This window comes from Streptopelia decaocto (assembly GCF_964273445.1).
Source record: "Streptopelia decaocto genome assembly, chromosome: 5".
Lineage (NCBI taxonomy): Eukaryota > Metazoa > Chordata > Aves > Columbiformes > Columbidae > Streptopelia > Streptopelia decaocto.
The window spans coordinates 27,359,286-27,384,883 of record NC_138659.1 but is presented as its reverse complement, the minus strand read 5'-3'; the positions used below and the strand labels follow the sequence as shown (position 1 = coordinate 27,384,883).

The 25,598-nt window shown below is 36.2% G+C and overlaps 1 protein-coding gene across 8 annotated transcripts in view; it reads right to left on the bottom strand.

The window, feature by feature from the left end:
- Window positions 1-1,147: 1,147 nt before the first annotated feature.
- TTLL7 (tubulin tyrosine ligase like 7) overlaps window positions 1,148-25,598 on the bottom strand; it is a 65,062-nt gene continuing 40,611 nt past the window's right edge. For 6 of the 8 annotated variants that reach the window (XM_082052768.1, XM_082052767.1, XM_082052772.1 and 3 more), the window contains 9 exons: window positions 24,603-24,738; window positions 23,709-23,795; window positions 19,355-19,550; window positions 18,071-18,351; window positions 15,597-15,731; window positions 13,276-13,356; window positions 8,861-9,021; window positions 6,438-6,611; window positions 1,148-3,047 (listed from right to left, as the gene is read on the bottom strand). In XM_082052768.1, coding sequence (XP_081908894.1) covers window positions 2,927-3,047; window positions 6,438-6,611; window positions 8,861-9,021; window positions 13,276-13,356; window positions 15,597-15,731; window positions 18,071-18,351; window positions 19,355-19,550; window positions 23,709-23,795; window positions 24,603-24,738 — 1,372 coding nt within the window. In that variant the 3' untranslated portion in view covers window positions 1,148-2,926. Of the gene's footprint in view, window positions 3,048-5,981; window positions 6,101-6,437; window positions 6,612-8,860; window positions 9,022-13,275; window positions 13,357-15,596; window positions 15,732-18,070; window positions 18,352-19,354; window positions 19,551-23,708; window positions 23,796-24,602; window positions 24,739-25,598 lie in introns of all 8 variants that reach the window. The other 2 variants (XM_082052773.1, XM_082052774.1) reach the window with 2 other exon arrangements.

Below are 25,598 nucleotides of genomic sequence, written 5' to 3'. Positions count from 1 at the left end.
AAGAACTGGCTGGAGTGCTGGGCCCAAAGAGTTGTGGTGAACAAAGCCAAATCCAGTTGGTGGTCAGTCATGAGTGGTGTTCCCCAGGGCTCAGTATTGGGTCCAGTGCTGTTTAATCTATCAATTATGTGGATGAAGGGATTGAGTGCACCCTCAGTAAGTTTGCAGATGACACCAAGTTGGGTGGCAGTGTTGATCTGCTGGAGGGTAGGATGGCCATACAGAGGGACCTGGACTGCCTGGATTGTTGGGCTGAGGCCAGTTGTATGAGGTTCAACAAGGCCAAGTGCCGGGTCCTGCACTTGGGTCACAATAACCCCAGGCAGCGCTACAGGCTCGGGGAAGAGTGGCCGGAAAGCTGCCTGGCAGAGAGGGATCTGGGGGTGTTGATTGACAGCCAGCTGAGCATGAGTCAGCAGTGTGCCCAGGTGGCCAAAAAGCCAACAGCATCCTGGCTTGTATCAGGAATAGTGTGGCCAGCAAGACTAGAGAAGTGACTGTGTCACTGTACTTGGTGCTGGCGAGGCCCCACCTTGAATACTGTGTTCAGTTTTGGGCCCCTCTCAACAAGAAAGACATGGAGGTGCTGGAGAGAGTGCAGAGGAGGGCAGTGAGGCTGGTGAGGGGTCTGGACCACAGGTCTTGTGAGGAGTGGTTGAGGGAACTGGGGCTGTTTAGCCTTGAGAAAAGGAGGCTGAGGTGAGACCTTATCACTGTCTACAACTACATGGAAGGAGGTGGTAGCATGGAGGGTGTTGGTCTCTTCTCCCAAGTAGCAAGATGAGATGGCCTCCAGTTGCACCAGGGAAGGTTCAGACTGGACATCAGGAAAAATTTCTTCACAGAAAGGGTTGTGAAGCACTGGAACAGGCTGCCCAGGGAAGTGGTGGAGTCACCATCCTTGGAGGTGTTTAAAAAAGGTATAGATGGAGCTCTCAGGGACATGGTTATGTACTAGATTTATGTTATGGTTGGACTCGATGATCTTAAGAGTCTCGTCTAACCAAAATTATTCTGTGATAAAAAGGGGAGAAAAAGGCATGTGAAACTACTATCTAAGGCTCTGTTTGAGTCTGGCAAACTAAGCTGGAAGCTGGTTTTATCCTTATGGTCAAAGGCAGAATACAATGGAAGCCTCCCCCAAGAAGAGAGAAATTACAGCTTTTATTAGGTCTCACAGATAACCATAGTATGCTTTATCAGTAGTCACTTTATGGACCAAAAGAAATACACAATTAATGTGAACATACTCTATTACTAAACTAGTATTACCACAAAAAATGAAAAAGACTTTTCCAGACCAGAAGACTGCTTATATTTGGCTAATCCCAAGAGATGTTTTTAATTGTTTACAAATAGTCTCTCATTCTCACAGATCCTGCAGTTCTAGAGGTGAGGCACTACAGCACAGGCATCAAAAATCTCACCCAAATTCCCAGTTTTTATATGCTGTGACTAAAATTTTTAAAAATCCTTTCCAGACAACTTCAGTCTCAAATTTCTTAAGTGTCTTAAATTGGTCTTAAGTCTCTGGATATCAAAAACCTCTAACATACTTGCTCTTGAGGATAATTAGCCCCCAAATTATTCATTTAAGTATACCTGAAATATATCTATAATTTACAAACACATTCCAGGGTTACATGATTGGTAAGTAAACAAGTCTTTGGTAAATAATTACTACTCTTTTCTTTATTCAGTTAAAAAAATTCATTTTTAAATCTAGATTAACTGATTTTTTAAAATAATTATTTCTGTAATGAATAAGGCTCATATGGCACAATGCTGAGTGGAATGAATTGGTGTACCAAAACCTGAATGACGCTTTCAGGTTACAAGTCCTGTTAATAGTAGATTCCTGCTCTGGCTCATTTCTTTTTGTGCCCTTCAGCCAGACCCAGGAAGCTGAATCTAAATGGAGGCTTTCTAATGAATTAGATTTAGGTGTCAGCAATCTAGAAAATACTGTCCATTGCAAGGATACATTCTAGCATAGGTACTGGGTTGTATGTTAGAAACTACAAGAAACCAATTAGTTTACGGTTGAAATAATACATTACAGCTGCAGTATTTCCTAAAAATGTCTGCTTTTCCACTTGTGCAGTAAAACAGAAAAACTATGCACTATGCAAGCCTGTGCAAGTCAGAGGTGACTGCTTGCTCCCAAAGGAAACCTAAAGGCACAGGACATAGGTAATGGGAGTGAAAAACTGGTAACAAACATTGGCTTCCACTTTAGTACAAGAATCCAATTAGACACTGAATGCCTAAACTGATGTTTTTACTGTTTATGTGCTAGATGCCTTCACTTTGGCTAAAAGATACTATACCACATCCTTTAAGAAAAATAGCAGCATTAAATAGATCTTGTAATTTCAGAGGAGAAATAAAAATACGTCTGCCTCAGGTTTGGCTTAAAGAGTTTTGGGGATTATTTTAAACATGTCTAAGAAATGGTCAGATTATTTTGATGACAGTTGCGGTTTTACTGTTCTACTACAGTTTTTAAATCATCTTCCTTATTAAAGGATAAATTACATTTGAGACAATAAATCATATAACTTTACAATAAATAATATTCAAGTCAAAGTATTGTACTTACAAAATAATGTAACACTGTAATAGGATCTTCAAGATCAATTCCATTTTATATATTCTGCAGCAAAAATTACATTTCTAGTAGGAAGGAATTACTTATAAACCTAGCAAGATCTACACATTCACATGTGTGTGTAAACAACTTAACAAGGTTTATTATGTTTCCCAGAAAAGCTATGCTTTTACAGTAGGTTTTCAGCTAAATTTTATCATAATATGGTAGCAATTATATAAGAGTGCTTGTATTTAGCTCCATGACAAATTTTAATTTGAAAAAAAAATACATGGAGTGTCATTATTTACAAAGAACAGCAACTTTCCTTTTGCTTCACAAATGACTGTATCTGTGTGTGAACAAAATGTTATGGCGAGGCATTCCAGATGAACTGCAGCTAAGGTTAGACGAGGATGGTTTCATGATGAACAGTGAAGGTCCTGACAATAAATACCTAGAAAGGATATGAAAAATATAGCAGCATTTACAGGCAAAGTGACATTCAAGAGTTAAAGAATTAGTTGTTCATGCACCATACCTTAAAATTGTTGAAAGAAATTACATACAATAAATACCACTTACGAAACACACAGGGCACTAGGCACTAGCTAACTCAGGAAACAGATCTAAACCCAGAGAAACTCTCAGCAAAATTTCAAGACGTTATATGAGGATCAAACATCTTTCCAGTCCTTTATGTTTGAAGCAAGCGGATAAATAAAACAATGGCAACCTGTCTAACACTACTGCCAAAAATTAATACTTCACCCACTGTTCTTTTATTATAGAACTATTTATTCAGCTTACACTGGATAAAAACTGCAATTGGTGTTACACAGCTTATAAAACATTAAGTTGTAAAAAAAGTGGATCAGTGAAGAAACAGAAATTTTCAGCTTTGGTTTCCAGTTCTAATTCTCCACAAATAGACATGCTATCATCACTACTCTAGTAAAGCAAGAAACAATGCTGCAACCTAGTAAGTCACATCAGTGACTATTTACCTTTTAAATTCAGACAACTACATAGCCTATATTTTAAGTAATACTACCAACAGTAATTTATCAAATGCTTAATATTCATTCTTCAATTTTTTCATGTTTTCAGTTCCTAATAGTTAACTGCAGAAGTCATTAGATGAGCACAGTAAGTGTGCAAAAGTAACCTCCACACTAAATTGGAATTTCATAATGAATTATGTCAATGTTAGGATGGATTAACACAACACACTGTATAAATTATTGCTTAAAAATTGTTGCATCATTCTAGTGAATCATATTGATTAATGATAAGTTAAAAGACTGATCGTACTAATCACATTAATAGAAACAGCATCACAATGGGAGACAACCTGTATAAGAAAGCATACACATTTGGTTTAAGCTTTGAGAAAAGCTGTTATTAGAAAAATACTATCATCAATATATTTTTTTAAACCATTTACAAAAAAATAAAGTCTGATTTGATATGGGTCGGTGTTAAGCTTGACAGTTCACTACATCGCCAGACTGAGTCCTACCATTGCTTGACAATACAGTGAAAAAAAGAATGCTTCCCGGAGAATATGCCATGTAATAGATAAAATTATTTAGCAAGTTGTAAGGATCTAGCAGTAGATGGGATTTTTTTTAGATTTTGCAACCTAGGTGAATAAATCAAAGTACAAAAAGTCTAACTTTTTACACTGTTTGATTTTAGCTATTATTTTAAAGATATTTTGGTATAGTTTTTGAGCTCTCCTATTGTTTTCGATACACTTTTAATTTTGTGAGGGGAAAAAAATGACATTAATGCACATTTACATTAATACTCCCATTCATTCTCTTCATGGCACATAGTAGATTTACGGTGTGGCAGTGAGATTGAGAACAGAATTGAAAAGTGAACAAATAAATCTGTGATGCTTTCATTATCTTCTCTCTCCCTGTTCAAGTAAATTTTCTCATCTAGACAGGTATCTATTTGTAATCTTCGAACGCTTTAGTTTCACAAACATTTGTTTCATAAACACAAACAAAAAATGGTTTGTGCTCAGAAAAAAAGTTATTCGAATTAGATTTTATAAAATCTTGAAAAAATTGACTTCTTGTACATTTATTAAATTATACTCTGATCTCAAAATTCACAAAATTTAGCAGAATCAAGAAAAGTATTATCGGTAGGGCCAATTCTTATATCATTTAAAACCAGAAGCCTAGATGAAAAGTGAAATAGCATTGTGGTTATCCCATTTCTACAACAATAGTTCATTACCCTAAAATTGTGGGGCATAATGGGCAAGAGCATTTATTTCCATATGTATCTTTCATTTCACAAATTCAGAATACCATGGTTAACTAGCATATTGATGTGTCCACAGTACAGATGTAATATTTGTGGAGATTACTATAAAAACTGTAGCTTTAATCAGAGTTGTCATGACACTATCACTGAAGACATACTGGTATTTAGGATATAGAGGGCTTAGATTAACCTAGCCTGTGAAATTTATGAATAAACTTCCATTCAGTATCCAAAGAAATACAGAAACAGGAGATGAGAAAGTTCTGTTTGCTGCAGTACATTAGAGTAATCCGATCAGTTTGAAAAGTTTGTGGTTGGTCATGATGAAAAATTTTCTGCAGTACTAACAGTAAAAGCAATAAAAACTTCAAGGTTGAAGGTTTTCTAGGCTTAGCTAATCCAGATGACTTTACCATACTCCTGCTACAGCTCAGTAGATGTTAATATTGAATACGATTTGCTTTGTGACTAACATACTTCTGCTTTTGCTGTGACCAAACAAATTGAGTTTCTAGTTGGTTTTAAATTATGTTAGAGTGCCTTAAGATCCACATGACAATAACAAATGGGTTCAGTGTATCAAATATCTAGTCTGAGATATAGCAAGTAAGCAATTATGTCATAAAATAAGTTTAACAGATAATATATCAAAGGTCTGCTTTGCATGTAATATTTAACTCAGAAATCCCTTCCATGAAATAATGTCTGTAAGATGTTGTATATAAACAAAGCATTTGTAAGTTTATATACATAATAATTCAAATTGCCATTATGGATAGAAATTGGAACCTCAGTAATTTGAAGATTACGTTTCATTCTTCACCTACAACTGTTAAATTGCAGATCACGGACTCACACAGTTGGAGTATTTTCAGTAATCCCTATACTGACAACATTATAATCGCTAGTGTAGCCAGTTGGAGAACTAAACCAGCCAATGGAGAATCAGGTAAGTGCCAAATAATTTCTTTACTATATGATGCTGTTTTGCAAGGTTTGAAAATATATTTATGCTCTGTGAGATGAATAATAAAACTTTCAATGTGCAGGTTTTGGAAATCAACTTTGCAAAACTGTGCAATACAGTAAATCAGATGGCACTTACCTGACCCTTGGCTGGAACTGTGCCCCTACAGCATCCCACTGTGAATGTGACGCCAGAAGTATCATACATGTTAGGATACCTCTAGGAATGCAAATCTGGAATCAGTGACTTTGAGGGATCTGAGAAGGGGAAGAAAGGAAATTCTCAGTTTACTTTATGGAAAGCCTCTGCTGCAGCTACTTGGGCAGTAGGCAACCAAGATTTTAGTAAGTGTAGCTTCACACAAAATCTGTGTATCTAGTCTTCCTTTAGCAGCTCTTCCTGAGTAGCCTAGAGAGACCAGAGCAACAGAAACTCGGGAGCAAGGGAAATGTTAGGAGTTTTGCCCTTGGTTTTTTTTTAATATGTAGTGAACTAGGCTTAAAGAAAAGTCTAGTGGTAGCAACGTAGACTGAAAGCTGTTCCAATATTATCCTTTATACTTATAATTTAGGAAGAGAATATTGAAATGTATACCTTGTATCATCCCAGTAGGGGCTAATCCCAGTTGGGGATCCTCTTGAATCTGATGAATATTTGTAAACCACCAGCAGGCAGTGTTTACAAAGTTGTACTATTCGTCGGCAACACTGGAGTTGCTCAGGCGTCACCACCTCTGTGCTTTTACTGAATATGGTTTCCCAAGAGCTCCTGTTATGGAAAAAGACATGATTTCATGTTCTCTGTCACAAATTGCAATTTGAGAGCTTTACTGCTTTGTATCAGATGTAACAATAGAAGAACAAGAAAAAAAGCATGACCATGCCTATTTACAGGAAAGGTCTATACTATTTAACACCAATGGTGGCAGATGCTGAGTCCAAAACACAAATTAAGAAGTTAATCTTCATATGTGAAGTGTCCACGGCCATTTTTCACTTGGTTTGTTCCTTAAAGCATTTACAGGGCCATTACTTAGGTTTAGCACATAAAGATTTACTGTCACATAATTTATATGAGTCTTAAAACAGGAATAAGAAAAAGCACTTACTATTTTTAACAGGCTACCACCTGAGTGCAAATGTGATGTGACATTAAAGTAATTAATAAAAATAACAAACTATTTCTAAATGTCTACACAGCATAATATTACTCTTCTTCTAATTCAAGTACGTGACACTAAGAAACAAATACGAAACTAATTTACAGGAGATTAGTATGTGCTCTGCTTCCTTATCCAAATAACCATATGAGGAGAGTTTCTCAGTTTAGTCATTTAAATACTACTTATCATTCCATCTGCTCATATGGGGTTGGTCTTCTACAATTAAGCAGAACTTGCAAAGTGTATGTATAGACATATTCCTTTTTCAAATGCAGACCATCATGCTGTTGTTTTCTTGAAAAGCCATTTCTCATTCCAAAAAACCCCAAATCCTACCATACCAATATAAGCCAGGTATGTTTTACCACAAAAGACGACAATAGTTCTTTGCACACACCTCAACCCTCTGGTTTGTGCCAAATTCTGACCAGATTACAGATTGATACATCTGTTTTAAAGGCAACATGGTCCCTGTGAAGACCTTTTTTCAGGCAAAACTTATCCAGTAGCACAGATAGTTTGTAAGCTTGAGGTTTTTTGTTTGTTTAAGAAAGAAGCAAAGAGTGAGAAAAATCTGTTACATCTGGCTTCAACATAGCATCCAGGATGATTTAACCGTGGCCACTGACATCAGCAGTAGATTTCACAACCCTGCTGTGGGAAGTTTGTCCTCAAAACAACACCAAAGAACCAGCAAGCTTACTTCTGCCTAGTGGGATTTTTAAAATTACACCGTATTAGGATGGAACTATAAACATCAATGACAAAAAGATATTCTGTATGTATAGCCCAAGGAACTGATGACCTTTTGGATACTCTCAGGTCCTTTTTCTTACCGACCATTTTGTGGAGAAACAATTAACAAGTGCATAATGTGCATTCTCTACACATCATAAATGACTATATGTGAAGAACATATTGACCTGATTCCTTTGTTCATACAATACATACAATTCCATCAGCATACTATTGTGTTTGTTGTATTCATTTTCAATAAATCTCTTGGAACACTTTATGCAAGCTAATCAACCCCCCATTCTTTATACATTGTATATACTTACAGGGAAAATCTATTTTTGCATGCAATCTATTTCATATTTAAACATTTGTATTTTTATTTTATGAAGAATTTGGCAGGTGGGGGGGATTCTTTAATACCTATGATCTGATCCTCCAAACCTATCCTTACATGACTGCCTTTGATTTCACAAATGTAGATTTTGAATTGTACGATATTGAATCTTCCATATATGGCCTGATCTTTTTTTCCCAACAGAAAACTTGTATTTGCTACCCAAACCAAAAACATCTGCTTACCTCAGTGTGGAAATTTCCTATTTTGTATATACTTCAATTCCCACCAGTGTGGGAACCAGTGAATGTAATCAAGCACAGTGAATGTAATCAAACCCATTATTTGTAAATAACAGAACTGACATTGCATTTGGCATGAGATGTCAGCTGCACCTCCGAATTCTTCCCTTCTAAGTCTTGACCCCAAATAGATATGACAATGATTTCTATTGATGGCAAGTCTATATTTGACACTTACAGTGGTCAGGCCTCAAAATTGTGCACCATCCAGTGAAAGAGTGGACCTAAAGCTCAGATATTTTGAAAATTAGTTTTTCTCTTAAGGTCACTGTATTTGTAAATACATTACTAAATGTATGATTCCATTACTGAATTGGGTGGCCTACATTATTAGATTTCTAATACTATATGTTTGGACGTTTATAAAACAATTTCAATGTATTACAGCAATCTCTTCAATGAAAATGAGCAACAAAGTATGTCAGCATTGATCTTAATTGTGAAGGTATGAAGAAGACCAAGATACGAAAAATAGGCTTACCCTGAATTACAGAAACAGTTCCATAGACCTTGACCGTGGCTCCAAAGTAAGCGATTAAATACACGGTTGAAGAGACGGTACAGATGTAGATTTTCAATGTCTGGAGCCTTCCAGACACGCTGTAGAACTGCACGAACACTTCTCTTGACTATATCCAAAACCTAGGAAAGAGTATTCCAAGCAAATTAAAGCAAAGGCATATTGCAAAACCTAAACCCAACTGTTCAGTGATTCACTGCACGCATACACATAAACACACACACAAGATGACTGCATAACTCTGAATTCCCACAGATGTCTATGTTTCATTTCTGTGCATTCATCAGCAAACTTTTACGATATGCTTTCTCTGTCAATAACATTTTGCAAAGTCAAATCAAAATATTTTCTTTTTATTACAGAAAAGTTCGTTTCTATTTTTTCAGTCTGTTCAATACTAACTCATTTAAATTACAAAAAGAGTTTAGAAAGAAACAAAATGGACAGAATTGCAGACTAAAAGCAATAAAATTAACAGCCTAAATATTATATATTTGAATATTATGTCATCTTCTTTTCCCACTCTCTTAAAATACTATTTATTTTATAAAGGACTAAAATGTCCTGAAAAGCTACAAGCTACTTTTAGTTTAATGCCTGTTTAAGCTCAGTGTTACCCTAGATCAAACCATTTTAGTTTACCTTTCATGCAGGGAACAGTGTAGTGAAATCAATAAGTAAGAAAATAATCAGCAAGAGATTTAAAATTGCAATGTTTATAGAAGCACAGCAGATTTATTATATATGGACTCCCTTTAAATGCAAGTGTAAGGATGCAGGTGAAGAAAAGGCTGAGCTGCATTCAGTACAGCACAGAGAGCTCTACCCAGCAAGTCTTGGCTCCTCAGTGCGCACACACACTCAGAGGCAGTCGCACATCCTACTCATCAGAGTCCTCTGGGATACACCTCTGCACATCCCAGGGACCTTTCGCACACAGATGGCTGTGATTGTACACACCCTTTCGAACCAACTCAGTCCCTAAATTACAGAAAGGATCGACCATACTTTTCTTTATGCTGACTAATAGTAATTTATCTCCCTGTGTGAACTAGAACAATTTCACCCCGTGTAGATTCTCTCTCTGGTCCAAAAGACATGAACTAAGAAATATGATGCCAAAGTAGAGGTTTTCCTTTCACTTTAGCACTTGGAGTTGGAGAAAACTAAGGACTGAACCTTGCATCTTAAAGCAAGACACAGACTGCGAGGTAGTCTGGAAAAAAACTTCCTTTCTGTTTTGACTAGGTTGATATTGCCAATATGCCAGAGGGAAAAACATCCTAGTTAATTGTTCTTAATTTGCAAACATGGCCTCAATCATCCATTTAAGAAAAGAGACAAGGCATTGCACAAGAGCTGGAACTTCATGAAACCTACATCCTCATTTTTCTAAGTTAATTTCCCTAGTTTGCCTTCATCTTTCTGTTTACTTTAATTCACATCATTTACTTTAGCACAACCAATTATTTAGGTGTAACAGAACAAAATGTTATGAAAGAGTGTACTCAAAATCCTCTGGTAACCATCAAAACACTTTAAAAGAAATTACGTAAAGTGATGTAACATGAAGCAGTCACAATTCCTCCCATACAAAAGTATCTTTTTCATAAAAGTCTTGGGAGGCTAAATTTCATTTTAACATGTATTGATTTCATTGGTTTACTTGCTTCTAAATGCCTCCCCTACCTCTGCTGCAATGCCGGAATATTACACGCTAAGAATATGAGCAGAAGTTTAATTTTTCTACATTGAATAATTGTTAAGCAAATACAGCTGTCAGGGATGAACACCGTGAAATCTAGTACATTGCCCAGGTATTTTCTTCTTGCATGTTATAATTTCCCCGTAAGTATAGAGAAGGGGACTGAGTTTCTGCTTTGTATTTCACAAAGTTGCAGAAGGTCCCTTCGAGACAGATTCCCTACTTGCATAAATATTCTGTACCTTGAGCTTGCTTCTCCTTTATCCACCTCATTGGAATATAAAACATACTTCTTTCAAAATCAACAAAAGCTTACACATTTGGCAGCCCTCAGCTGCAATGTCATTGTCAAAGTTAATCCGTTTTTATAAACTACCCTTGTAAGAATAACTTTCTGATTGCTTGAAGGGATTGAGGTTAAAAGCAGTTTAAAAGAAAAAGGCAAATCATTTCCAGTGCAAGCAAAGATGAAGGGCCCAGCAGTGCTTCAGGAATTATAAGTCTCCTAAGTTGTAAATGATGTTCCCACAAGAAAAGCAAAGAAATACACACTTCTGATTGCACCGTTTTTGCTAATAACGACATAGCATATCAACCTATATCATCCTGACTTTGTACATGTGCCCTTGGTTTTACGTGACTTTCAGTCAAATAAAGGACAGAACCACTCTTCACTGATAGACTTCTGAAATAACACTTAAAGGAGAAGATGTTGACTAAATTTGAAAGTTTAAAAAAACCCACCACACACAATAACCAGACAGGCACAGGTAAACTAAGCCAGATGGCCCAAAGGAGCTTAGGAAGGGCAAGTGGAGAATGTAAACAGCCTCAGTCCCTCAAAGAGCAGATTTTTCACTCTCCCTGTGGCAATTCCTTCCCATAGTTTTGGGGAATGTCCTATGGAGAAGGCTTGAAAGTGACATCTTAAACCAGTCTTGTGTGAAAGCCATGAATCTCAGTTGCAACAATGAGCCCAATCTGGTGACTTCTTTTCACACTTGTGGCATCATAGATTATAGAAAGCAACTCTAGCAATATATCCCACACCAGTTCCAACTGCCCCAAAGATTCCTGCTGAGAAATGAGATCTCCATTGCAGCAGCAGTGTGAGTTTTGGGCCCTGTTATGTATGTATGTATGTATGTATCCTTCCTGTCCTAGCAGTTCTTCCTCCGTATCACCATTTTCTACAAGCCCCCACTAAGAATCAATCTGGTTTTGGGCAAAAGGCTACAACTGCCATATTCACACAACCTGTGCATGTGTATTGGGATTACAGCACTCTTTCCTGTAATTAAAAAGAAATACGAGATCATTTGAAGCAAAGGACTATTCAGCAGAACTGCTGTAGATATCAAACAAACATGACACTATTTCAGTCAATGAAGTTGGTTGCTCTACTGATTCCTGTCAATGGCACTAGAAATAATTCTGCTAAATTATACATCTGAGCTGTCATTTGACATGGTTTGAGAAGAATTTTGATTAAATTATAGCCTCCTACATTTCCAAGTTCTTCTTCAGTTTGTCATGTCTAATTTAGTTTTAGAAAGCTGTGCGGACACATATTCCACCTAATATCTGTACTTAGCTTGGACAATCCAATATATTTCTATCATATGACGTCACATTAAATAGACATGTTTTCTCCGTCCAGTATGAAATACAAGCATTTAATGCAATATTCAATAGAATATGATTTGAGGATCACACTGCTGATTTTATAAAAAGTGATTTGAAATGAGGATCTGAAATCATTCTTCCAGCATTCTGTAAAAACCTACAAATCCTTTCCAATTATCATGTTTATCATGTATGCAGCATTTTGATTAAGTTACTTTCTTTTATGGTCTATAAAGACAGATTGTGAAACTGAAACACACAGATATTAAATGCCTGGACCTGATATGCTAATTCTCATAATTGGTCTTTCTCTGTCTCAGTCACTGACACAAAATACTGCTATATTATTTCTGCTGCAGTAAGGAAAATAAATATGACACTGGGAAGATTATTTTGACTGACATATGTCATACAGATATGACTCACATACTACCCTATGTCAGGTTTTAAACAGATTAAAAACTGTTTAGATGTTATGCACAATGGTAGCTCCTAGATAGCAAATGAGTGAAGACAGAATGATAAATATAATTAGTCCTTTGCAAGACTAGACCACTTAGTCGAACATTATAACAATGTCAATAATCTTCGCTTGGCAGGTCTATTTTTTATTCAACATGATCTATTGTAATACTGTGGGTCAAAGACTCAAATAAGGAAGTGCAGTATCACTAACTCTAATGGAGTTTTGATTTGCCTGGTCTGAAACTGCTGACTGGTTTAGCCCTTACCAATCAAATCTGTTGAATCAATACACTTCTAAGAATATTTGCTAAAAATTAGGTATGTAAGCACTAGTCATGTATTTGTTTGCTTTTCTTTCAGCAGACTAATTTTTTGATAAATTGTTTTTGAAAATGGATTCCAGGATAATTATGCTTGTCTTAATACGGAGCAACATAACTTTCTGCCCTGGAATTCATTCATATATGTATTAGTATTAATAGCATCTCAGGTCACTCTCAGCTACTGCTAAACACTAGTAGAAACACTGCTATGCGTCTATTTCAGATGATCTCCAGCAAATGAGATATATGTCACTTACTTTTCGTTGCTTCACAGAATCCAGTTTTACCAACCAATAGGACGCCACTTTTGTTTTATGATACTTCCAATTATCCATAATCTGTAGTCATTGCAAACACAAGACAAAAGAAATACACATAAAAACAACTGAAATCTGGCATTTCATTCATGAGTATTCCTAATGCTAAAAAGTATGAGCACCTAAAAAACATCTGTGAAAATAACTTTTCTCTGAAAGAAACAGAAAAATGTTTGCAAATTCATGTGGGGGAATGTTTGCAAAGATTCGTGCAATCTTTCAGTTTAATTCCACCCTCTTTTCCACCTGATTCTTACAGTTGTATGCAACAAAGCAGGTAGAAACTTGTCTTGACTGATTCAGCTTGGATTCCTTGAACACAGCAGTAAGTTCAATAATGCATAACCATTAATCTATCTAAATGGTGAGGTTTTTTGCTGCATAAAGGACATTAGAGATACTTTGAAAATATCTTTTCTATAAATGATCACATATGAATTGCAACACTCTCCTTTTATGATGTCTAAGTGCTATCAAATAGCTCAAGCCATGAACATAATTTTATTTTTATTTTTTTTTGTTTTATCTTTCTATTTTATTCTTTTCCAGATGTACGACAAGTTCTGCCTCACTGATAACTAATATGCCATTGCTTGTTTCCTTGCATGGTGAAATAGTATTTCCCATCAGAAACTGGTTAAGGCCGGAAGAATTTACAAAAGAATCCTGAAATAAGTGCATGTATAACCATGATAATGTTATATGAGAAAGCACCACTAGATGGAGTGCATACACACAGTCCCACACTACATAAATGCACACACACTCTCATGTGTCTGAAAGATAAAATTCAACAAAGAGTTTTATATCTGCTTCTAAGATGAGAAACTCAATACACTAGTTATGAATGCTCTCTTCCAGAATCACTGAAATCAACCATCAGTACAGGAGAATTCCTTTCCACTGTGTAGCAAAGAGCATTTCTGCCTGGATAATGAATTAGATGAATTTTAATACACGGTGGGCTGTGCTTCCTACATCAGAATACAGGTGTTAATTTAAATTACTAGATACATCCATAGTTCTAGTGGACTAAGAAATGAACTTCTATCTTCACTTTTTTCCCTTTTCTAAGCTGAAGTTAGTTTCTTCACACTAGATATTTTAAAAGGATTTAGATACCATGTATTTTCTGTTTAATATCTTAATATTAGGTGTTGTTTTTTAATTGCCCTTTAGATTGGGCATTGTTTCACATGTTTGATACCACATTATGAGGCTCATGACAACGTTGGATGCAAGAAAGGATAAGCTGGCACACCAGAAGAGGCAAAAAGAGTGTGACCAATGTTCTTTATGACTAACAAACTGTTGTGGTTTAATCAGGCGGGCAGCTAAACACCAGACACAGCCATTCGCTCACCCCCACCTCACAGTAGGATGGGAGAGGGAATTGTAAAAAACAAAGAGGGAAACCTGTGGGTTAAGATAAAGACAGCTTAATAGGACAGAAAGGGAAAATAATAATAATAATATTATTAAGAATAATAGAGCATATAAAACAAGTGAGGCACAATGGCAATTGCTCACCACGTGTCAACTGCCACCCAGCCAGTCCCCGAGCAGTGGTACCCTGGGCAGCTTCCCCCAGCTTTCTACACTGAGCACTCTGTCAGATGGTGAGGAATGTCCCCAGGACCCAACGGCTGTGCCCCAGCCCAGCTCCTTGTGCACTTGGCACAACGTGAGAGGCTGAAAAGTCCTTGATTGCTCAACAACAACTAAAACATCAGTGTGTTATCAACTTCATTCTCATTCTAAATGCAAAACATGGCACTGTACCAGCTACTAGGAAGAAAACTAACACTATCTCAGCTGAAACAAGGACACCAAGTTCCAGTTTGCCCTGCAGCACACCAGTCTGAGTTCTCTACCTAGCGTGCCGGCTCAAGAGCAAGTTAAACATGTCAGGGTCTGCACTAACAAGATCAGATGAAATATAAACTGTTAATGAATTGTAACATTCTTCTTAGCTTAAAGTTTAAACTTTCTCCACAATGAAAAACTGAATTTTCCTAACCTTCCTGATTGTTTCTCATATATTTTATAAAGACACAGGAATGTTTTCAGTGTTGCTCTTTTAAGGTCAGAAAGTATGCAAAATCTCCAAGCTTTCAAAACCTTTTGAATTATCCTGAGTTTTAGAAGTTTTAAGGCCACAGGAGCTTATGACTCATAAGCTGAGCTTTATACTTTATTTTAGTAGCCTAAATAGTAAGTGCCTAGCCTGTTATTCTTCTTTCTTATTTACAGATACTTACATCTTCTATAATTAATTCTGATTCTTCATCTGTTTTTCCCGGGAACTTCATTCTCATGTCACTGATAATGAGAAGAGTCTCTTTTGTCAAAGCAACTTCTTGCTCTTTTGTTTTCTGTTGCAGCAAAGACTCACTCTAAAAAAACAACATGAAGCAGAGGAAAAATTTCAGGCATATCATTAGGTTACATTATAAATACGTTTCCTTGACAAAAGTAAATTCTAAAAAACAGTGACATAAGATACATTGTTAGAGTGTGTAGACATATCTAATACAAAACTAATATATACACATATGCCTCATGTACACCAATGCATCATCATTATTTATGGTTGCCAAGAAATTAAATACAAACTGTTCAAATATAAGTTTGTTTTTCAAGAATGAAATTCAAGATTTTTAGGCATTTCTAAATCTTTGTATTTTGTAAGAACTACAATATTACATAAGGATATTTTTGCTTAAGTAAGCGATAAATATTTTTGAACTTAACAAAATATTTTGCTATATGATACATAATAACGTGACTGAAATAATAAAATAGCAAATATAAACAAAACTGGATTTGTAAATAACTGCTATAATAATGTGTCTGTAATTCTTGGCTACAAATGGCACAATCTAAACTTAGTTTCCACACCTTTAGAATACATATGGATCTCAGCAGGCTCCAGAAGTGGCAATATACTGCTCTTTTCTTGCCTAAAGGTTGGATAAACTAATACTTTATCACACACAAGTGACTACTTCTAAGTTATAGCTTATTGATTTTAATTTTATTCTATAGCAATAATATATATTATTCTTCGTTGCAAAAATAATTATGAACAGCATTCCATTCACAATACAGTGCTAAGTTATGAATACTTCTTATCCATTCTGTGAGTAATTTTATTCACATTATTTTAAGAAGCATGACTTCAGCTGTATCACCGAGCATAATTGTTCTGTATATCAAGATCACCTCTGTGATGGAGCTTTCTCAATGAAAAAGAGAGTATGGTTTCTTACTAATGTTCATCTAAGCGAGTAGCCCATTTTTAAAGTCAGATGGCAAGAGACTCTTTTTCATCTTTCAGTAATTTGTATTTGATACAAAGTTAATGTGAATAGAAAAATCTATATTAGCCCTGTCACATTAAACTCTCAGAGTACATCTTGATGATAAAAGGGCACTTTTTAAACCTGAGATAAGTAATGTGATAAAAAATATCTTCATCATGTTGTGGTGAAGATACAATCATCTTAATGTCTTTTCAATTCTATTAGCTGACTTTAAAGATGGAAATCCATGTTAAGGAGTATTTCACAAGATGTCAACACACAATTTTAAAAGGATCCTTTTTCATTATTTAGACAAAGCCTCACAGGCAAAACAGACAACGAGCATTCTACCAGATAAAAAATATTATTAGATACGGTAAATACTATGAAGCAAGTTAATTAGCGTTACAAAAGAATTTCTCAGAATCTAAGCTCACCACAACGGAGAAAGGCTGCAAATATGGGTTAAAAGTGTCAATTTGTTTTGCCCCATCTTGAGAAAAATTATTTGGGTGATGAAATATGTAGGTCAGCACCAAAGCATGACTGGAAATGCACTGGCACCAGCACACAATAAAATACTGAATGAGGCTGGGGACTGATCCCAGCAAACACTGCCCAGGGATAAGTGGCTACACGGTACATCATGCAAATACAAAAGAAGTGCCTGCATTGTGAAGAAAATACCAAAATGGATGACAGTCTGGTCACAAAAGGAAAAAATGGATGATTCAGAAGTACATTGTGGAATTACAACTAACCACAGAAATTCTAAACAGCTGAAACTATTTATTCTGATCTATTTATTAATATTTAGACCGAGTCTAAATGCCTGTCTCAGGGACTGGCTTCAAAATTAAAGAAGTTTTACCTTCACTCTAAAAAAACAGTGGCTTCTGATGCAGGTATTGCAGTGGCAAATCCTAAGGATGACAAGACCTATCTACAAAATTTGAATTGTTCACTTTGCAAGTATAGCTCTTCTTTCTCTGCAATGGACACCCATACAAAATCTTACTAATGTTTTATTCTATTTACCCTTGGTGTATACACTGGGTTTGAAATATCGATGCATTTTTGTTACTGAAAAGTTAGCAAAGAAATCATAGAAACTTTTAAAGTGAGGTAAAAGATCTTTTTATCTTAAAACAAACAAACAAACAAACAAACAAACAAACAAAACCCCCACTATTTAGGAGAGGTTTCCCAGTCACAAAAACTCAGATTTCTATCTGTATTATTGCACCCCGAACACTGAAACATCACAGCTAGTACTCACTGTAAGTCATATGCAGGTCTACAGATTTACCTGAGCTTCTGTCAAAATAGCATTGACCATAGTACCTCAGGTTTTCTGACATTGTAAAAATTAGTAATGTGTTTATTGAGTTATGGAACTGATTTTGAATGCAACTGCTGTCTTAACTCACCCCTGATGAGTTCATAGCTCCCAAACTGGGTGTCTGAGAGACTCTGGCTGAAGATGGGCTTCGATTTAAAGAATGAGACCTGTTCACTGAGGATGCACGCTGGATTTGCTGAGGTGCTTTGGCTGAAAAGGGACGTTGCTCTGCTGTCTGTGACTGCATAGTCAGTATTGATATTGAACGAGGGCAGCTTACAGAACGCCTTATTGGACCTGTGGATGAGGTGGGGGATGAACATGATGGAGATTTTATATTTTTAATCGAAGGCTTCCAGTTCATTCTACCTGCAGACAAATTAAATGAATGATGTAATTACTTATTATTCTCTTCACACCCATTTTTCAGTTTTTGTAACTAACAACATCTATAACCAACTTGTGTGCACACATACCATAACGTACGTTGACTAACAATTATATATGTGGCAGTCAGTCATGTCAGATCCCCTAATAATACATACTTTATACTCTATAAGTAACATTTCTTTCTTTCTCGTAGTTTGCTTTAGTCAGGTAGACTCCAGTTCTCTATAACATGCATCAGATTTATGACAGAGTGCGCATGCCCTATAGGTCATAGAGTATTGTGGCTACTGTGTGAGGCTTCTGGACTGTAAGAATACGGAAGCAGGAGAGAAAATGTGATGGTTGGATCCCATATTTGCAGATCTGGTCTCCCTCATCTGCTCCTGCACAGCTGTCCAGTTTTTTATTTCAGTTTCCTGCTAAATAAAGGATTCTGCTAAGAACAATAAAATTTTAGAAACAGAGTAACATGTGTACAATTACATGATGAAATTATTTGGGACAGTACACCACTAAAACAAAAAATAGCACACTATGTCATGTTCAACAGAACATGCTCACACTAATGGTCTGCAACAAGCAAGAAAACAATCACCAAACAAACAAAAACTATGCAGGGACCTCATCTGGAATATATTACTTTCTATATTTGCCCAGGTACATTTCTTTATCCCTTCTACACCCCAGCAAAGTCAAGCTTAGTAAGACTACCTTTTACAGGGGAAAACAATAACAAGCTACTCAGAAAAAAAAATCTAAGAGCAAAAAGGAAAATTCCCACCATTTCCCAGGTATATTTTTCTCTTTAGCATTTTTGGAAAAAAAATGTTTCATTTTTTTCCTTTTTAAAAACTTCATTTTCATTAATTTAGAAAAGATTTTCAAGAAGATGAGACAAGCAAACCAATGTTTAACCCTGAAGCACTTTATATAATTTATCATGAATGCCAGACTTACTTGGAAAAGTGATCATTTAACTTACCCGAACGTTCCAAAGATTTGTCTTTATTTTCTTCAAGATCATATGAAACTTTCTTCTCTTTTTTTTCATTGTGATCTTCCTTTTCAGTTTCTTCTCCCGATTCCGACGTACTGCTATCACTATCACAGCTACTATCGCTATTGTAGTTCTTGAGTTTTCTTAAGGGCTGTGTGCTTTCTGGCATTGAATACAACGGCTAAAGGAGAAAAAACAGCTTAATTCCTTCACAATCCCAAAAGAACACGTTACTATCACACTAGGTCTCTGATTCAAGCAGGTTGATTTGTACATATTTAAACCCTCTCAAATTCGATTGAAAAGTTGTCCTTAATTTTAGAATAAATGCTTATATATTTCATTACATTTCGCACACAGAAATCCTAATCTTTGTCACATGAAGAGCAGCAGAATATAGTAAGGGGTAAAAAATTATTTCGAGTATGACTTACATTACCAGACATACTGAATTGTAGTTTGAAATCATAAATCAGGTAATACAGAATACCATCTACAATCAGTTTCAATCCCTCACTGATATAATAACTGAATAATAATTTAATAACTGAATAATATAACTGAAGCTATAGTTTAACAACAATTAATGCGAAGTAAAGAAACGCATCAGGGAACTTTGGCTGGTAAAAATTCTGCAAGAGAAAGCGATGAATCCACATCCTGCAGAAACTGGCAGAAGACAGCAAGCTGCGCCACGTGTACTGAGTATCCCATATGCACATGGGATTCAGTGCTGTTAGTTCATTAATCTTGTGCTGTTACCAAGGATACTTCAAGACAAAACAAAAAGTAGGAGACAGAGAAACTGATGCAAGAGCAGGAACTAAAAATTAAAATGTTTCATCTTCCATCTACCATCAGGTAGACAAGAAAAATGCAATATCCTCTACTATATCTATTATCTTAAGAAGGCTCATGTGGTCACTTTTTTCCCCTACATATTTTCTTTCCAGTAACTCTCAGCTATAAAGAAGCTACGGTGATGGCTTCATCCTCTTAGTCATCTAATGGACTGCAATTAAAACTCAGATTTAAAAAGATCAATATAATTTCTGAACATATTTTGCGTCAGAGTGAAATAGAAGATCTCTCAGGATGAATTTAAATTGCCCTATTATCTTAGCATAATGTAATGCACCAAGATTTATTGTGAATGGCAATTGAAAAAAGCCTCAAAGATACTGTTCCTGCAAGATACACTTTGTAACTAAACATATGCTACCTAAACTTCTATTCCAGACGAGGAAGGAAAGAGATTTCTGCCACTAACTTAAAAGTGACAGTATGTTCCTGCAAGCCCAACCTGTTAGATCAGGTAAGGACAAGTTGACGAAAAATATTCCATTGAGAAGCATCATGACAATTGTCCAGTTACACAAATAATATTTTGATATCCATCTACCTGCCAAAAGGATAATTTAAGGTGCCTCTATGCTTACTGCTTTCTCAAAAATAGCTGTTCTAATAATAACATGCTATGTATCATGGAGATATATTGATCAGACATTCCTGATGAGTTATACAAGATATAAGAAACATTTTCAATCAAAATTCACAGGGGTGCTAAGGTAGATCTCATTCCACTTATCATATGAATATTCCTCACACAGAATATGCTAAACAAGAACATCCTGACTGAGACTTCACATCAATTAACAAAGAAGAAAAAGAAAGGTCAGATAAATTATGAAGAAATCATTAATGACAAATAATAGCTGGATCTGGGTTTAAATTGACCTCTTAAAATAAGAGGTACTTGATTGTTTAGCAATTCCAATTACCTTGATTTTGCCCTCATGCTAACCTGATTTTTCTCTAATTAAACTCATCTGATTTTATATCAGAAGATTAAAAATAAAATTAATTGCTCATTTCCTCTAAAATATCTGTTATTTTATTTCTTTAGCTCTTTTTCCTGCACAAAGAGGTGCAATGTAATGAACGCCAGTAAACTCCACAGTGTGTAAGGACGAGGTGCCCTCTAGAGGCTACAAATAAATCAGACATTTCCAGAACATATTTCTCAATCTAAGTAGAATTCAGTAAAATTTTAATTGTAGGCAAAAATGCCTTCATTCTAGGAAATTCTTGACTTCTACTCTGAGCTCATAATCACGTTCAAATAAAAATAAGCCTGAAATACCTAGCAAATATGGAATAGCTGTTACACGCAAAGCTTATTTATAGACACTGAGCATCTGACCTCCTAACAGCAGCTTCTCTCAGCAGGCCAGTCACTGACTTGTAAGGGATGATAGGACTTTATGACCTTCTGAATGAACCTTACATGTTGGGCAACATGATGCAAAAAGTACTGTTCCCTCAGGTTTGTTTTGTCCAGTAGATCTTGCATATGTTTCTTTTCTGAGATGCTAATGGATTTTTATTTGTAGGATTTTCTGATTACAAGAAGATGAGTTTTACAGCTGGGTTATTCTCTTACCTGAAAGACTGACAGGCAATAGTAAGTTCTACTGCCTACCTCACTCGCCAGATTTCTATACAGATTTATAATTGGACACTACGTATCTCACAGTAGGCCCTTTAAAAGAGGTGGCCAATCAAGTGCATATTACTCGCCACATGCACCTGGCCCTTTACAGGAAAGAGGAGATGCTCGTTTGGTACAAGATACAAGGACCACCCGCAATGGGCATGTGCATTTCGAAGTGAGTGCATGAGATATTGTGCAACCAGAAGTCTCCAGTCACGTGGCTTCACTGTAGGCATGGTTTAAATGATTGAGAAGGACGCCAGGGCCCTAAAAAAGATGCAGGGAAAGAGATCCTGTACAGTGTGAAGTGTGTACACTGCAAGGAAAAGAAACAATCTCCTTGGATGAGCTAGTTTCATTGCCTTCCCTTTAGATTTCACCAACGTTATGGGGAAAAAAAAAAAAAAAAGTGGGGATTTTGGTCACAAGCAATTTTTAATTTCTCCCATAAGGGCAAACAATATTGTACTGGTATAGCAGCTTGTAAGCTACAGAACCCATTGGCCTGCTATAAAAGAAGACCATGTCATTTAGTTTCACTCATAAATTGATCAAACTTCATCTCAAAGCTAATTAAGAGAGGTTTCTCAATTTGGGCTCGGTTCCCTACTAAAAGTTTATGGCCTCCAGCACGGGAATGGTTTGTGTACAACCAGCGCAGAGATAGTACAGATCAAGTCTGTGTGCACACAGCCAACCAGATAGATGCTCTCGGAGGGCTGCTGGGAAAAGACAGGCTTCTGGCAAAAGCAAAAATGTGACTGAGATGTTAGACTTGAATTAAGTGATCCTGTGTTAAAGAACTGAAAATAAAACCCCAAGGAAAAGAATCCCTGAAGAATGTGGATTGAGTATATTGCTAGGGTGGACTGGATTTTTTTGCCCTTCTTTAAATGAATCCATCACTGTTAAAGCACTAGCTCACAAAATTCCCATATTTGTAATGAGGTTCCTGCAAATCCGTCTTAATGTCAGGCTGGGTATGCAGATCCTCTTCCAGTATGCACGCCTGTAGTGAGATGTAGGATTCTTGCACATATATAAAGTATCCCCGAAAGCTCAGGACAATTGTCAGCATTTATTTTGTACACAAATGCCCAGATTTGTACACCATGTTCTCAGAAACATAAAATGCTGTAAAAAGATTTACATGCATCCATAAACAAATCCATCAGAGCTCAGGAACATAAATGTAGGCTCTTCCAAGAAGACTTGACCTAAAATATTTGCGGAACATAAGAAACATACTTAATTTAGCCAAGCCTAAACTATTTTTCTTTATTGGTTTACAGATATATGCAGTGTATTTAAGGCAAAGACTTGTATGAACTATGCACATGACCAGAAAGCATTAAGTGAAAAATAATATACATTCACTTTAAAAACAGATTTTGGCTATGAAACAGGCTCCAAGATATACTGTACAATCCTTTTAGCAAGTAAGCAAGCTACAGACACATCATAATCATAATTACTTCTCTGAGCTTCCATAGTGCCTTTTATCCCATGATCTCAAAATTCCTTAGTGGCACTAATCAATTAAAGATGAAAGCGTTCTTTCGAGATAGGCTACGGATATAAAAATAATTTCACACACGGAAATCAAGCAATCTCTTGTACAACGGTTGTTGCCATGCATGACAATTCCTCAAAATAGCTTAGAGAGGAAAAGAAGGATCTCATATCCAGTTAAAATTTTAATGGGTTTTAGTTGGACACTTAGAAAAAAAGAAAAAAAGGCTAATGGCAGTTTGAGGAAGAAAACTTCCAGCAGGATCAGCTAACTATCCCCACTTTAAATTCCCAGACTACTTCTCTACAGAGTGAAATGTAAAAGTCAAATACCTTAGGTCCTCGCTGCCTCGTGCATTTTCCCATTAGTTTTTCATCATCTATTTCGCACTGCTCCAGAAGATCCAAAATGTCCTCCTCCTAGAAAGGGGAATTTCACAACAATTAATTCAAAGCAGGACATATGCTACCCTTCTGAAATTCAAGCACCGAGTGCTTGAGTGGTAGGAATTTGAAATTACTTTGATTTTTAATTCCTGAAATAAGACTATGAATCCCTCCACAGGATGACATAAAAGTATTTCACTTGATGCATGTATCTCTGCTTGCAATCAACATGAATGTGGAAGTTAAAATGAAGTCTAAAATTTATTAAAGATAAAAGTCTGAAGAAAGTGTTGAAGAAAGATTCCTGTAAAGCTGCTGGATGATGCCAACTACAAAGATGGGAAATTATTTCTCAGATTTCAAATGAAATCACCTTAGTTGGTTATTTTATAGCCATTTTCCTACTGTCTCTGACTGTGTAAGTAGGCAATCAGGCAGAGCTTTTGGATGCCTTAAACTAGCAGAGCTGGTTTCACTGTATCTCTTGTTCCAGTCTGTACAAGTGGATTAATAGGCTGGGGACATCACTGGAGGAAGGAAGAGACAATTACCAGCTCCTAAGCAGTTTCTGCCAACCTCTGGTTTGGCCAGGGGTAAGGCTGAGCATCAGGGAAATGGTAAAGTAGCTTAAAGCCATCCAGCCTGTCTCCAGCCTGGGTTCACTGCCATTCATCCAGATTCAAGGATCTGGCCCACAAGCTGCACAGAGAATAATAATAAAGTGATGGAAACATTGTCAAATGCTATTTATGAGCCATCACACATTATTATTGTGAGATTAATCCACAAGGTCATGAATTCCATGGAAAAAGGAAGCCAGTGCTTCTTAGGCTTCAGTACCTTCATTCTTTTTAAAGGGTTATTCATTTCCCGCTGAAGTGAAGCTGCTCTCCCAGCAAGAAATGTCTGGAAAGCGGCAGTTAACAAACTCTCATACTTTTCAAGTAATGTCTTATCATCCGGAGGATAAATTCGCCTAAAACAGGGGAAAAAACGTTGCACTTAAGACACAAGCTGAGCTACTTATCACACTAGGAACAAAAGTAATTCAGCTAATACACAGTCTCTTCCATAATGCACGTGCAGCCCAGCTATAATACTTATATAATATCATATCACAAAGCATATACTCTGTACATTGCTCTCTACATCTAATTTTAACACAGTGAACACACTCATGTTTAAGTCGGCAATTAGACAGTCAAAAGAAATACCATGCAGGCCATTTCAGAGATATACCAAAACTTAGTTATGCAGCACCCTGAAATTTCAGTGAGTATGAATGATGCATGCAGGTGTCAACGATATTAACGAAATATTGCATGTAAAATTCAGAGCCACAAAATAATTTTATTAGCAATAAAAAGACACAAAACAGCGAAAATCTGAACAATTGCATTGAGTTAATGGACATGACGTAAATTGAAGATTGAATATGGACTGCACATGAATGCTAAATAATGAACAGGAAGAAACAGATACTACAAGAAAATAAATTTTCTGGTATACAGATGTACAGGGTCACTCTGCTTTTCCATTAAAGCAGCTGTGCCATTATTCTCCAAAATCACAGGTAGGGAGGTTATGACAATACGGGAAGCAGGACTCAGTGATGTATTCACACTCATCGAGCAACAATGAGCTTTGAATACATTTGTCATTAATGCCTGAAACACAGCCAGAAATTATGAAGGTGGAAGACTAATTTCTAGTGTATTGTAAGTAGTAATCCATAAGTTAATTCTGCCTGCATGGTGCAAAGCACAGGTACCATTTCTATATTGACTGGCATTATGGTTTTGTGGATCTTTTGTGAACTTTTTACTTCCTCCTTCT